At 34.8% G+C, this 14,681-nt stretch overlaps 2 protein-coding genes across 2 annotated transcripts in view; both read left to right on the plus strand.

Moving 5' to 3' along the window:
• Positions 1-14,681, plus strand: part of kctd15a (potassium channel tetramerization domain containing 15a) — a 572,168-nt gene that overhangs the window by 102,986 nt on the left and 454,501 nt on the right. The window lies entirely within an intron of this gene.
• dock4a (dedicator of cytokinesis 4a) overlaps positions 1-14,681 on the plus strand; it is a 72,680-nt gene that overhangs the window by 55,268 nt on the left and 2,731 nt on the right. Inside the window, exons 27-49 of the mRNA XM_084094130.1 lie at positions 16-110; positions 211-286; positions 1,147-1,247; positions 1,800-1,858; positions 1,937-2,085; positions 2,502-2,587; positions 2,858-2,884; positions 2,980-3,075; positions 3,158-3,218; positions 3,355-3,448; positions 4,679-4,827; positions 5,254-5,340; positions 5,676-5,780; positions 6,723-6,864; positions 8,553-8,719; positions 9,796-9,882; positions 10,113-10,289; positions 11,167-11,250; positions 12,159-12,278; positions 12,689-12,816; positions 13,564-13,684; positions 13,779-13,860; positions 14,025-14,134. Coding sequence (XP_083950256.1) covers positions 16-110; positions 211-286; positions 1,147-1,247; positions 1,800-1,858; positions 1,937-2,085; positions 2,502-2,587; positions 2,858-2,884; positions 2,980-3,075; positions 3,158-3,218; positions 3,355-3,448; positions 4,679-4,827; positions 5,254-5,340; positions 5,676-5,780; positions 6,723-6,864; positions 8,553-8,719; positions 9,796-9,882; positions 10,113-10,289; positions 11,167-11,250; positions 12,159-12,278; positions 12,689-12,816; positions 13,564-13,684; positions 13,779-13,860; positions 14,025-14,134 — 2,403 coding nt within the window. The remainder of the gene's footprint in view (positions 1-15; positions 111-210; positions 287-1,146; positions 1,248-1,799; positions 1,859-1,936; positions 2,086-2,501; positions 2,588-2,857; positions 2,885-2,979; positions 3,076-3,157; positions 3,219-3,354; positions 3,449-4,678; positions 4,828-5,253; positions 5,341-5,675; positions 5,781-6,722; positions 6,865-8,552; positions 8,720-9,795; positions 9,883-10,112; positions 10,290-11,166; positions 11,251-12,158; positions 12,279-12,688; positions 12,817-13,563; positions 13,685-13,778; positions 13,861-14,024; positions 14,135-14,681) is intronic.

Genomic DNA, 14,681 nt, shown 5'->3' on the forward strand with positions numbered 1-14,681 from the left:
ACACTGGTTTCCCAGAGTTTCATCCTGCAGTTATTCACCGTCTTCAGAATACTTATCCGACAGGATATGTTCCCAAAGGACTGGACTGTCATGCGACTGGTTGCTAATAAGTAAGGGCTTGGAAAACCAGGCTTGAAACGATTCATATTTAATCTCATTCAACCATAGAAATGTTTTATTGCTTGACGTTTCTGTTTTGTTTGTGTTTAGCGTCATTATTACCACCATCTTGTATCTCTCTGATACCCTGCGCAACAACTTCCTTAATGAGAAATTTGACTTCAAGGTAAGGAGATTTTCCATTTATGGATTCAGTAAGATCATGAAGATATTATGTTTCAAAAGCTTTCTATTTCAAATAAATGCTGTTCTTTTGATCTTTCTATTCAGCAAAGAAAAACATTATCACGGTTTTCACCAAAATATGAAGCTGTTTTCAACATTTATTTTTAAATTGTTATGCAATATTACTGTGTCTATTGTGTTTTGATAAAAACATGAGACAAAAATGACCCCAAATGTTAGTGTCACCTGACACTTTTGCCAGGGAATCGAACACAAGGAACAGCAAAAGTTCTCAAATTTAATATTATTACCGTTTATATAATTAATATAATGAAACATCTGCACATAATCTTCATTCTTACCTGTAAACAAATATAATTTATAAACATGCAGGTGTTTAAATACTACAGATTATTAATGTATTTTCTGAGTACTGGAATACCAGAGAAAAATTTGCATATACTATATTATATTCACTAATGATTGCCTGTCACTTTAACTATTTGATTAAATATGTTAATATATTCAGACGTCTCTGGTACACTGTGTACGTGTGAAAGCAGTAGATCTCTCATTCTACACTATAAAAATGTTTGATCAAGTACCCTAAAAATTACATCTAAATTAAATAAAATATGTCATATGACAGAATCAACTTGAATTCAAAAAGTCACACCAGGAAAAGTACTCATTTAAAGGTCAGATGCAGTAGAAATATTTCCTTAGGCTAACGACTACACATTACCATTCTTTACACTGTGCTGTATGACATCAAAAATGACTGGTGCATCCTGGGAACATGATAAACGTTAAATGTTGAATCATAGTCAGCGTTTTAATTAGCTGTCTTTTTATCTGTAGGTATGGGAGTCCTATTTTTATCTCTGTATAATATTCATCAACCAGCCTTGCCTCCAACTGGAAATGTTCCCGCCCTCCAAGAGGAAAAAAGTCCTGGAGAAGTGAGACCCCTTCCTGTTCCTTTCTTTTATATGATCAGAATCCTACTGAGAATGAGATTGAAAGATTTACAGTGTAAAATAACACATTCTGCGTAATGACACGCTATTACTCGCAGCTGATTTATTGTACATTGGCTAATTAGTTTTATACTGTTGCATCATGGGAAAACCGTTGTAATATTACATTGGCTGCATCCGAAATCTCACACTCTCTTGAGTAGGTACATATTTTGTAATAAGTAATTAAAAAAGTACGTGAATCCATATAGTATGAATGTAATCTGGACGAACTACATTCGCCATGTTGTCGTTGTCATGTGACCTACCAGCGTCAGTTACGTCACTTCACTGTCATTCATAAATCCTCTCCCATGGCCTCATGGGATAGTGAAGTGTCCATCGTATGCACACTTCAGAATCTCACCGGAAGTAGTAGGTCATCCAGGTAGTGTGTATTGTACAGTGAATACTGTTTTTTGCCTATTATATAGTAGGCAAGTATGCGATTTCTATCAGCGCAGAATTAATATGACTATATTTGTGTTTTTAAAGGTATGGTGACATGAGAGTGATGATCGGTTGTGAGATTTTCAGCATGTGGCAGCATTTGGGTACGTCTTTCGGTACAAATCAGCATTGATCATTTATGGATGATCACATGAACGTGAATGTATTATGGTATCTTCCAGGTGACTATAAGTTAAATCTCATCCCTACCCTAATCGGCCCGTTCATGGAGGTGACTCTGGTGCCACAGATGGATCTGCGGAACGTCCTCATCCCCGTTTTTCACGATATGATGGACTGCGAACAGCAACGGAGCGGCAACTTCAAACAGGTGCTGGAATCGCAGTGACACGGACATGTTTCAGCGCGCGAGAGCAGCGTGATGTTCATGTCACAGTGAATTATGAAACGCTGCGGATGCCAGGAAATCTAGCTTGTTTAATAAGATCGTGACGCTTTTTGAATGGAATCATAATTTGAAAAGGATTGTCAGCAAGATTTTGAGCCGGATGTCAAATGTAATATTTATTTTCTAAATCATTTTAAAGGTGCAGGTTTCTTCAATTATCTTGCAGAAAGCCCTTTTATATAATGATACAAATTGCAAATATAGCCTGGAATGGTCATGCATGATTTATACATGATGATGTTTTTGGTGCTGGAAACCTTGACTAACTTTATAAGTGGACTTATTTCTGATTTAATGTTTTAAGAAGGAAAAATAACATTTTTGATTGGTCTCTAAAGGTGGAGGCCAAACTAATAGACAAACTAGAAGGTCTGATGTCAGAGGGCAAAGGAGATGAGACTTACAGAGAGCTCTTTAACAACATGTGAGTCCTAATTCTTAAGAAATTAATATTTTTATTCAGGAAGGATGCATTCAATTGATCAAAAGTGACAGTAAAGACATTTATAATACTAAAAAATGCTGTTCTCCTTTTGAATTCGTTTAAAAATATATTCAAATAGAATTTTTTTTAACCAATTATGATTTGTATAAATACAAAATATCACAAAATACTTCAAAATATAATTTAAAAATATATATTCTATTAAAATATACTAAAATATTGTACATTTTTTCTGTTTTTCTGCATTAGAATTCCGTTGTTTGGTCCATATCCGAGGTGAGACCATCATTAAATACTATGAACTACAGTCGTTGTTTGAAATGAGTTTAGTTCTTCGAATATATCTGAATACCGCATGTCTGTGATTTTAGTCTGCTGAAGAAGATCGAGAGAGAGACCTGGAGAGAAAGTGGCGTTTCCCACATCGCTACCGTCACACGGTTGATGGAAAGATTGCTAGATTACAGGTAAAGCACACACACGTACACAAACACAGAGCGCACACACTATACAGTACAAACACACTCGGGTTTCTTCATCTCTTCTCAGGGACTGCATGAAGATCGGAGAGGTTGATGGGAAAACGATGGGATGTACAGTCAACCTTCTGGTTAGTTTGGATATTACTGATATTTTTGTCATTTATTTTCATTTATATGTTACTTTACTTGAGATCAGAGAGCATGTACTTTTTATTTATTATAGTTGTTTGGTATGTTCTGCTCACATTGTTCTGTTCTTTTCAGAACTTCTACAAAACTGAGTTGAATAAAGAAGAAATGTACATCCGTTATATTCACAAGCTCTATGAGCTGCACCTGAAGGCACAAAATCACACCGGTAATAATTGCTCAATATATTTGTATTAATCTGTATCCTTTTTATTTGACAGTATATTGATTGTTAATTTTGTACTGTATCCTACCTCTGATCAAAATATGTGGTAATTTCTGCTCCAATTAATTTTAAATTATTTAAATGTATGCTATTTTTTTTTATAATTAATATTTATTTTTAAATAATTTCTATTATATATATTTTTAAAATGTTATGAACTGTGCAATTGTTTAATAATAATAATAATAATAATATTTTATAATACAAATATGTATTGTAATTTTCAATTTGTTATGATCTGTGTAACTGTTGCATAATGATAATTTTTTTTAAAACTTTTTTAATGATGTGTAACTATTTTGCATAATAATATTTTCTATTGTAAAAAATAATAATATATTAATTTTCTGTATTTATGATGTGTGCAACTGTGTTGCATAATAATATTTTTTTATAATAATATGTTGTATAATTATGATTTTTTAAATTAAAATATTTTTAGGATCTGTGTAACTGTTACAGAATAATAATAATAATAGTAATAATAATTTGTATAATTATTTTGAATTATTATATAATTATAATTATTTTTCAATTTTATATGATCTGTAACTGTTACATAATAATAACAATAATAATAATTTGTATTATAAATACTTTTTAAATGTATTTTTTATGATCTATGTAACCGTGTGTTGCATAATAATAATAATAATAATAATAATAATAATAATAATAATAATAATAATAATATTACTACTAATAATAATAATTTGTATAATACATATATATTTTTAATTGTTTAGTTAAATTATTTTTTAATTTTCCATTTTTATGATCGGTGTATCTGTGTTGCATAATAATAATAATAATAATAATAATAATTTTTAATAATAATAATTTGTATTATAAATACTTTTAAATGTATTTTTTTTATCTATGTAACTGTGTGTTGCATAATAATAATAATTTGTATAATACATATATTTTTTTAATTGTTTAGTTAAATTATTTTTTAATTTTCCATTTTTATGATCGGTGTATCTGTTGCATAATAATAATAATAATAATAATAATAATAATAATAATAATAATAATAATAATAATATATATATATATATATATATATATATATATATATATATATATATATATATATATATATATATATTTTTTTTTTTTTATATTCAGTTTTAAAAGATGTAAATGTGTAAACGTGTGAATGTGTTGCAGAGGCGTCGTATACCCTCCTGCTGTACGACGAGCTGTTGGAGTGGACTGAAAGGCCTCTCAGAGAGTTTCTCACGTACCCCATGCAGAGCGAGTGGCAGAGGAAGGAATGCCTCCATCTCACCATCATACACAATTTTGACAGAGGGAAAGTGAGTCCATCTCTCATTTTAAGATGCACTCCACCCACCATAAACGCATTCATGTAGCTAATAACGCTGAATGTTGAAGGATCTGGGCAGATATTTGCAGAGACAGTGTGACTGGAAATCCTTTATTTCCAATAACAAATGGCTGATGATCAGCTACTGTCACATAAGAGTCGTTCTTTTCTTTCCACACACTGCCATCTTGTGGCCGAAACTTATAGCTGCAATTACTCACCTCTTTGAAAAGAGCAGGGGTCCTTGTTTAGAACTAAAAATATACTTTAATGTATGAAGTATTATTGTTATTTAAAACTCAACTCAACTTTATTTCTAAAGCACTTTCAAAAACCACAAAGTCCTGTACATAAAAATAACAAATACATACAACCAAAAATACGTAGAAATTACAAACTGAACTCTTCCTTACAGTGCTGGGAAAACTGCATCATACTGTGTCGAGAACTGGCCAATCAGTACGAAACGTATTATGACTACAGGAACCTCAGCAAAATGAGGGTGAGTATTTCCCGTTTATAGTATGCATGTCATTTTTTTGATTTGCATTTATTTTTTATTTTTGTACACCCTAATCTGCTTTTTGTTTGCAGTGGCTTTAAATACAGCAATTATCTGAACTAGATTGAGTTGTTATTACAGTATGTTCATTATACTTATGGCCAATTGTTATCCTAATGAGGCGTTTGGCTTCGGCTGTTAAACTTCCCCATTTGTTTTTTGTTTATTCTGTTACACAGTCGATTGCTTCACAGATTGTGGCAGTGATTTGTCATATTAACAGTTGTTTGTGTTACATTGTGCTCAATGGTCTGTTTTATTTGCGTTCTTGATAGATGATGGAAGCCTCTTTTTATGACAAAATAATGAACCAGCAGCGTCTCGAGCCAGAGTTCTTCAGAGTCGGGTTCTACGGAAAGAAGTTCCCCTTCTTTTTAAGGGTACTCTTTAAGCATATTTATATTATATTCATATGTATAGCATATGTAATATTAATAATATAATATAAATGATTATTATTTTAGGTAAATATTTTACAGATGTCGTCTTGTTAATAAACTGTTTTAAATATGTTTTTAAGCAATAGCTCACCCCCCGAAAAAAATTATAATATAATATACTATAAAGGCTTATTATTGAAGTTTAATATTTTTCAGATAGTGTTGTCTTGTTCATAAAATGTTTTTGCAGTTTTTTTAGTTCTTGACAGTACCTGGTCACAATGTTGTATGATTGCAATTATTCAAAAATCTCTAGCATTTTTATATTATATTTATATATATTAGCACATAATGTAATATAATATAAATAAAATATAATAAAGGATTATTATTTTAGGTAAATATTTTACAGATATCATTGTCTTGGTTATAATTTTTTATTTTTAAGCAATAGTTCACCCAAAAATAAATTCTTGATAATCTTTGCTCACAGTGTTGTATGATTACATTTATTTCAAAATGTCTACTTTCATGTTTATGGAAAACGTACAGTCATGAAGGTTTTGAATGATATAAGGGTGAACAAATAATGCCAACTTTTCAATTTTGGGGTGAACTGCCCCTCTAATATTAAAATGTTGTCATCTTTATCCTGTAATTCAACATCATGTCCTCTAGGGGGCACTTTTCTTCCAGATCTCACTGTTATTCATCTATGATTTGCAACATTTTCTTTTTATTAAGCTATTTGGTTTGCCAAATACTATTCTTTGTATTTTTCACACCAGATGTTTTAAATGACAATGAAGGGGAAAATTTGAATAAATTAGGACTGAATTATGAAAGATTTATTCTATTCACATTCAGTCCCTTAAAGTCTGTATTGTCTAGTTTCTTCCATTTTCCTCATTACTTCTGTCTGTGTGTGTTGCGGCCGAACAGAATAAAGAGTTTGTGTGTCGAGGGAATGATTACGAGCGCCTGGAGGCCTTTCAGCAGCGGATGCTCAGCGAGTTTCCTCACGCCATCGCAATGCAGCACGCCAACCAGCCCGACCAGACCATCCACCAAGCGGACGCGCAGTGTATCCTTGATTTTACTAAAGTATGGCTGTTTGTGAATGTAAAAGGTCTGTAAAGATCAAAGTGTAGGATAAATCTAATTAAAATGGTAAAACTGACATTGTTACTGTTAGAATCACTGTGTACAAGATCCGAAGCTAGAATTCAGATATGGTAATGGGCGTTTCATTTCTGACACGCACTGTAATCTGTAGACCAATCACAACAGACTGGGCCATCTGACCAATCAGAGCAGAGTAGACCAATCACAACAGACTGGGCCATCTGACCAATCAGAGCACAGTACACCAATTACAATAGACCACTAGGCCATCTGACCAATCAGAGCAGAGTAGACTAGTCACAACAGACTGGGCCATCTGACCAATCAGAGAACAGTACACCAATTACAATAGACCACTAGGCCATCTGACCAATCAGAGCACAGTAGACCAATTACAATAGACCACAAGGCCATCTGACCATTCAGAGCACAGTAGACTAATCACAACAGACCACTAGGCCATCTGACCAATCAGAGCACAGTAGACTAATTACAATAGACCACTAGGCTATCTGACCAATCAGAGCACAGTAGACCAATCACAAAAGACCACTAGGCCATCTGACCAATCAGAGCAGAGTAGACCAATCACAACAGACTGGACCTTCTGGCCAATCAGAGCACAGTAGACCAATTACAATAGACCACTAGGCCATCTGACCAATCAGAGCACAGTAGACCAATCACAACAGACCACTAGGCCATCTGACCAATCAGAGCAGAGTAGACCAATCACAACAGACTGGACCTTCTGGCCAATCAGAGCAGAGTTGGTTCTCGGAAAGGAGGGGTTTAGAGAGACCGAATCCTTTATCGAACCATTTCAGATACTGTGAGAAAAGAGGTGATGCTGCAATGTGTATAATGAGAAAACCTTTAAAAAAGCACAATGGGGGCACTTTAAAACCTACGTATTTTCATTTATTGTTTTCTTAATGAAAGTCACATTAAAAAGTCATAAACCTTTTTTTTATTTATTAAATATTCCAAACAATGTACTTATAAAGTTTGTTTTACTATTGTCCCAGATTTTCAATCTTAAAATATGAAAATCATGCTATAAAATCTTTGCACACCACTGTTTCTGTATTTCTGAAAAAGTTTGTCCTGCAATTAATTGGATTTGTTTATTCAGAACGGTAAAGTGCAAGTTCACATTCAATTTCTTGAGATTGCCAAATTGCTCCTCAAGGGTTCGTAGATGAGGGCTGGTGTGAGGATAAGGGCAATTAAAGCGTGGAGAAGTGCTAATAGTGCAGCTGTTAGATGTGTAAACTGCTGGAGTTTCTAATCAGATGTGTATCTGAACTGGGTTCATGCTGTTCCATGACCTCTTCTCTTCACCAGCTCATAATGATCTGAGAGTTGTGTGTATCTGTGGCGTAAGTTCATAAGTAGCGCAAAGGAAAGTAGTATTGCTTGATTACAGTTAAGAAACTAAACTAGTATAGGAGTCTCCATTTCATTTAAGTTTGACCTTTGTCTCTGATGTTTCTGCTCAGTCCTATAAAAATAAGATGATAATAACTTGAAATAAATGAGAGAGTGAGATTACTGCACTCTCTGTGAGTGTGTTTTTGTAGTTGTGAACTGACCGTAGTGTGAAGACTGAATGCTTTGTAAGTCCCTTAACTGGTCGTGATTCAGATCTGCAGATCTATGCCGTTAGTCCTGTCCCTGAAAACCAGGACGTCCTGCAGAGAGACGGGGTGCCCAACAACATCAAGAGCTTCTACAAAGTTAACCATATCTGGAGGTTTCGCTACGACAGACCTTTTCACAAGGGCACCAAAGACAAAGAGAATGAGTTTAAGGTGTTGTAGACTCCATCCATCCATCCATCCATCCATCCATCCATCCATCCATCCATCCATCCATCCGTCTGTCTGTCTCTATCCATCCATCCATCTGTCTGTCGTTCTATCTATCTATCTATCTATCTATCTATCTATCTATCTATCTATCTATCTATCTATCTATCTATCTATCTATCTATCTATCTGTCTGTCTGTCTGTCTGACTATCTGTGTCTATCCATCCGTCTGTCTGTTGTTCTATCTATGTCTGTATCTGTCTATCTGTCTGTCTGTTGTTCTATCAGTCTGTCTGTCTATCTATCTGTCTATTTCTCTATCTGTCTGTATCTATCTATCTGTCTATCTGTCTGTCTCTATCTATGTCTGTATCTATCTATCTATCTATCTATCTATCTGTCTGTCTGTCTGTCTGTCTGTCTGTCTGTCAGTCTGTCTGTATCTATCTGTCTGTCTGTCTGTCAGTCTGTCTGTATCTATCTGTCTGTCTGTCTGTCTGTCTGTCTGTATCTATCTATCTATCTATCTATCTATCTATCTATCTATCTATCTATCTATCTATCTATCTATCTATCTATCTATCTATCTATCTATCTATCTATCTATCTATCTATCTGTCTGTCTGTCTGTCTGTCTGTCTGTCTGTCAGTCTGTATCTATCTGTCTGTCTGTCTGTCTGTCTGTCTGTCTCTATCTATCTATCTATCTATCTATCTATCTATCTATCTGTCTGTCTGTCTGTCTCTATCTATCTATCTATCTATCTATCTATCTATCTATCTATCTATCTATCTATCTATCTATCTATCTATCTATCTATCTGTCTGTCTGTCTGTCTGTTGGTCGTTATATTGGTCTGTCTGTCTATCTGTCTGTCTGTCATCCATCCATCCATCCATCCATCCATCTATCTATCTGTCTGTCATTTTATTGGTCTTTCTGTGTGTGTGTGTTTCCTGTCATTTTTATAAAAAAGAAAAAAGTTGCTTAAAGGCTTGGGGCACCAAGATGAATCTGAAATGATTACATTTTTGAAAATCAGTTTTATGATGTCCATTATTTGTGTTGTGTTGTAGAGCCTGTGGGTTGAACGGACGACACTAACCCTCGCTCAGAGTTTACCTGGCATTTCACGCTGGTTTGAAGTTGAGAAAAGGGAATTGGTGAGTCATAACTTAAAAAAAACAACAACATTTTACTAGACACTTGTAGACTTCAGTTCAGCCCTTGATAAATTATGAACATGGCCAATCACGTACAAGGCAAGGTTTTCCAAGCACTTCGGCGCTGTCATGAATTTAAAGTAACTACTCCCAAGATGGCGCATCCACCATCAAAACAATAATTTAAACATAAACGGAGAAATCATAACCTCAGTGTGCTTTCAATATAGGTGGAGATGAGTCCCTTGGAGAACGCCAGCGAGGTGATTGAAAATAAAACGCTGCAGTTGAGAACGCTGATCGCCCAGTGTCAGATGAGGCAGATGCTGAACATCAACCCGCTCACCATGTGCCTGAACGGAGTCATCGATGCCGCTGTCAATGGAGGACTGGCTCGATACCAGGAGGTACAGGACTGGATGGAGAGCAGGGGCAGTCTGGTTCTGCTAGATTAGAGGTGGACTTTGGGTTGGGTTAAAACTTGGATCAAAAATGTAGAAAAGAATGGGGGAAAATAATGTGGTCCTTTGTGCAAAACTGATAAGACCTACAGTATTGTCGCTTACAAGCTAGAGTTTCAAATATTTCAGCAATGCTTTAGTTTATGACATGCAGTCAGAATGTTGAAATATTTGAACTGTTGAAGTCCAAAATGCCTTGACTTTGTTGTTGTCTCGTGGTCTTCACAACATGAATTGTCTGTGAAGTGATTTAATGGTCTGAGTGTTAAGACTCCAGCTTCACCTTATTCCTTTTAGCAAGATGAAAAACCCTCCAAAAGAGCATTCGGTGGAGGTTTAATGACTACCCTATGTCCTCACTCTTCATAAGACTGTTTGCTGCATGTATCTCTGACAGTTGCCAAGCAACAGCATGTTGAGCCCTGGCCTTTTGTGAGCATAAGCTTCAACTAAGTCTATTAAAAGGGAAGAGTTAACTGCAGGGGTCCTCCTGAATCCCAGCATGCACCACACTCCACAGATGATGAGTTTACCACAGAGCACAGGGCTGCAGTTCTATGAAAGCTGGATCATAGTGTCACTTACACATGACAATTAGCATGATAGATTTAACAAGAGTCGTAGAAACATTCTCAGCGTTATTGTAATGTTGCGTAATGGTTTCTGAGAAATGAGTAGGAGTTCAGGTTAGTTTACAGCGAGAAATGGCCGTGAGACATGCAGTGAATTTCAATGTGGGGGTTTATTTATTAACTCGTCTTTCCATAAACATTTGCCTGAATGCAAATGATGGACGCATCTCTTTATGTACTTTCACTCGCAGGCATTCTTCGCGAAAGATTACATCGCAAATCATCCAGAGGACGGAGAGAAAATTACTCGTCTTAGGGAACTGATGTTTGAACAGGTACAAAAGCGATAATTATTTTGGTCAATGATGTGACACTCATTTTGTTTGTCTGCTAACTTATTCACAAATATATTAAAAATTCAATTTATACATACAGTACAATGACTGGAATACATTGAAAGAAGGAACTCATCAAAAATATTATGATATTTATGCATTAACAATTCATTATTATTCAGTTTCATTTTGAAAAATATGTTTTATATAAAAACTAGTGCAGTAAAATCGATTAATCACAATTAATCGCATCTAACATAATTTTTATTTTTTACATATGTGTGTGTATATTATTATATTTTTATATATTATATATGTGTGTGTATATATACAGTATATACACATATTTATTCATATATACATGTATATACTTGAGATTCGCATGTAACAAAAGTTTTTGTTTACATAATATATATGTGTGTGTGTGTGTGTGTGTGTGTGTATGTATATATATATATATATATATATATATATAAATAAATAAATAATATATATATATATATATATATATATATATATATATATATATATATATATATATATATATATATATATATATATATATACACACATACACATACATACACACACACACACACACACACATTATGTAACAAAAACTTATGTTAGATGCAAATAATCGCGATTAATCGATTTGACAGCACTAATAAATACAAAACAATTTTTTTTATAATATTTTACTTTTTATTTGATAATTATTACACATGATTTTTAGTAATTAAATGTTTAAAAAAGGTAATTATGTAAAACTTTTTTTAAACCATATGAAACCAACATTAATACAAAGAGTATACATATCTAAGAGATTTTTCCTGTTTTTGTATTGCGTATGTAAATATTTAGTTTGTTCTAAGAATAATAAAATTTTCTCTCTGACTTGTTTACAGGCTCATATTCTGGAATTTGGTTTAGCCGTGCACGAGAAGTTCGTCCCGCAGGATATGAGGCCGTTACATAAAAAGCTTGTTGACCAATTTCATGTAATGCGCTCCAGTCTGGGAATTCAAGTATGTTTACTTTCTACATGTACATATAGAAACATATTCACAGGTCTTTAATGTTAAAATGCATATCCTAGCTTAATATGCAAATGTAAGCAAGCCATTTGTAGCTTGATTTCCCTGAAAACTAGTTTAACTGTCCCTGTAGTGCTAGTACATTTTTATGTTTGTTTGAAAATCCAGACCAGTCTGACATAGCAACACTGGCTCAACCAATGGCATGAGTTTGGGGCGGGGCTACTGAGTTTGTCTGACCAATAGCAGATGGAGGGAGTGTTTTGAGAAACCCGTTTGAAAAGTGAATTTGCTTAGTGCCACTAGAGGCGCTGTAATTACACACTTCGCCTTTCAGAAATGGTGGTATTAATTTCAATCAATGAATCAAGTGCTAAAACAGTTTAAATTTTGTCATCCAGCCACAAGAGTTTCCCGCTTATGTGCGAGTTAGTCCGCTGCATTTTGCCAATGGCAGTCCGCGCACATGTAGGACCCCCGTACCTAATGCCATCAGCCCAGAGGGAGGCCGTATCGTGGCGAGACGCAGGTTTGTGTCATCTTACCCGCATGTTTCTTGTAAGGGTTCTTCTGTGGACTTTTGTGATACAAGATAAAAGGCTTTAAAGGGATACTTCACCGATTAGCATTAAGCTTTGTATCAGTTGAAACCCGGTAGTATTTTCGAATGACCCCTGAGACGAGAGATTTCTGTATTGTGTGTCTGGAAAAAACCTCGTAATTTTGCGTCATCGTAGGCTTTTTTGGCCAGAGGTTCGAGACTACAGCCAGTAGTAGGCGCTAGTTCCGCATGTTTTCAATCCGCCCATAGGGGGATCTCACGATAAAACAGCGTCTTTTCAGTTTCGAGTCAACTAGTAGCCTAGTTGTATCATTTCTTCCGATACTGCCCTCTGTAACCGGTAGGCGTGGCTTGGGAGTGGCCTCGTAGGGCAGCGAAGCAAGTGCATTCTGGGAGTTGTTGTCTTTCATCCACATGAGCCAAAAATACATTTTCTGGCTTTTCTCAGTCTAGAAGGCACCAACTCCTAAAACAGTTTTACATTTCTACTACGTAAATGACCCAATTTAAATACACATTCATCTTTCCAGCGGTGAAATATCCCTTTAAGATCAGAGATAAAAAGTTTTGTAGTTTGAGAAGTTGAACTCAATTCAAATCCCAGCCAATGCTTATGTTTAGCATCAGGTTTGACAGATTGGCAGCGAGAACACACCCACACGTTTGCTAAATTTATCCTGAGTCATTCTCTTGTGTCTTTCAATTCCCTTTCAGTCCTCTCAGCTATCCAGCCATCAACCGATACTCCTCATCCTCACTGTCATCACAGGCCTCAAACGAAGTGAGCAACATCACCGGCCAATCAGAGAGCTCGGATGAGGTCTTCAACATGCAAGTGAGTTATATTATTATTAATTTTTATCATTTAAATGAGCTCCTTTCACAAAAAAATACTAAATCACATGATTTATCTGTTGTCTTTTTTCTAGCCCAGTCCATCTACCTCAAGTCTCAGCTCAAATCACTCTGGCTCACACAATGTGAACAGCTCTGCACCCTCCAGCAATAGAGGTGAGTGAATTCAATAGACTATAAGCAATACGGCACTCGAAAGCAAGCAGTACTTACCGTGCCTCACAACATAATTGGCATCATTTTGCAGCATTGCCTCATTTCCTCTGTTATTTTGTATCCTTTCAACGCGCGCACTACGTGTCTTTATTCCCCTTCATTAGCTTCTCCACTGCCGTCTGACAAGCACAAGCACTCCAGAGAGAACGCCTGCCTCTCTCCGCGGGACAGACTCTGCAGCGGCATTTTCCCCAGCCCGCTGGAACACACACAGGTCAGTGCAGCTGTGCCTGCACGCTTTAACAATTACAAGCCAAACACAATATTCTGTTGGAAATCATGTAGTGTGGGGCTTCATTTTTATCCATCAAGATTTGATTGTTGTGATTTATTATTTGAAATGCTCATAAAGTTGACTCAAGCCATATCTAGAGACCATAATATTTTAAAAACGTAAAGGTGGACTCTTGATTTGAGTCTGTAAGTAAACACCCAAAACACCTTAGCATCCACATAGCAATATCTCAGCCACCACACATGATATTTATGTATTTTTGTGTATTATACTACCATTCAAAAGTATATATATTATTTCAAAAGTTTGGGGTTAAGTTTGATTCAATTCATAAATATATATAAAAAATAAAAAAATATATATATATATATAATTTATTTATTTATATATATATTATTTATATATATATCATCAAACTTAACCCCAAACTTTTGAAATAATATATATACTTTTGAATGGTAGTATATATTTTTCTAAAAATTTATTATGTATTAAATACTGTGTATTACTTGTTTTGTTCACAATA

The sequence above is a fragment of the Abramis brama genome (genome assembly GCF_963993115.1).
Source record: "Abramis brama genome assembly, chromosome: 20".
Lineage (NCBI taxonomy): Eukaryota > Metazoa > Chordata > Actinopteri > Cypriniformes > Leuciscidae > Abramis > Abramis brama.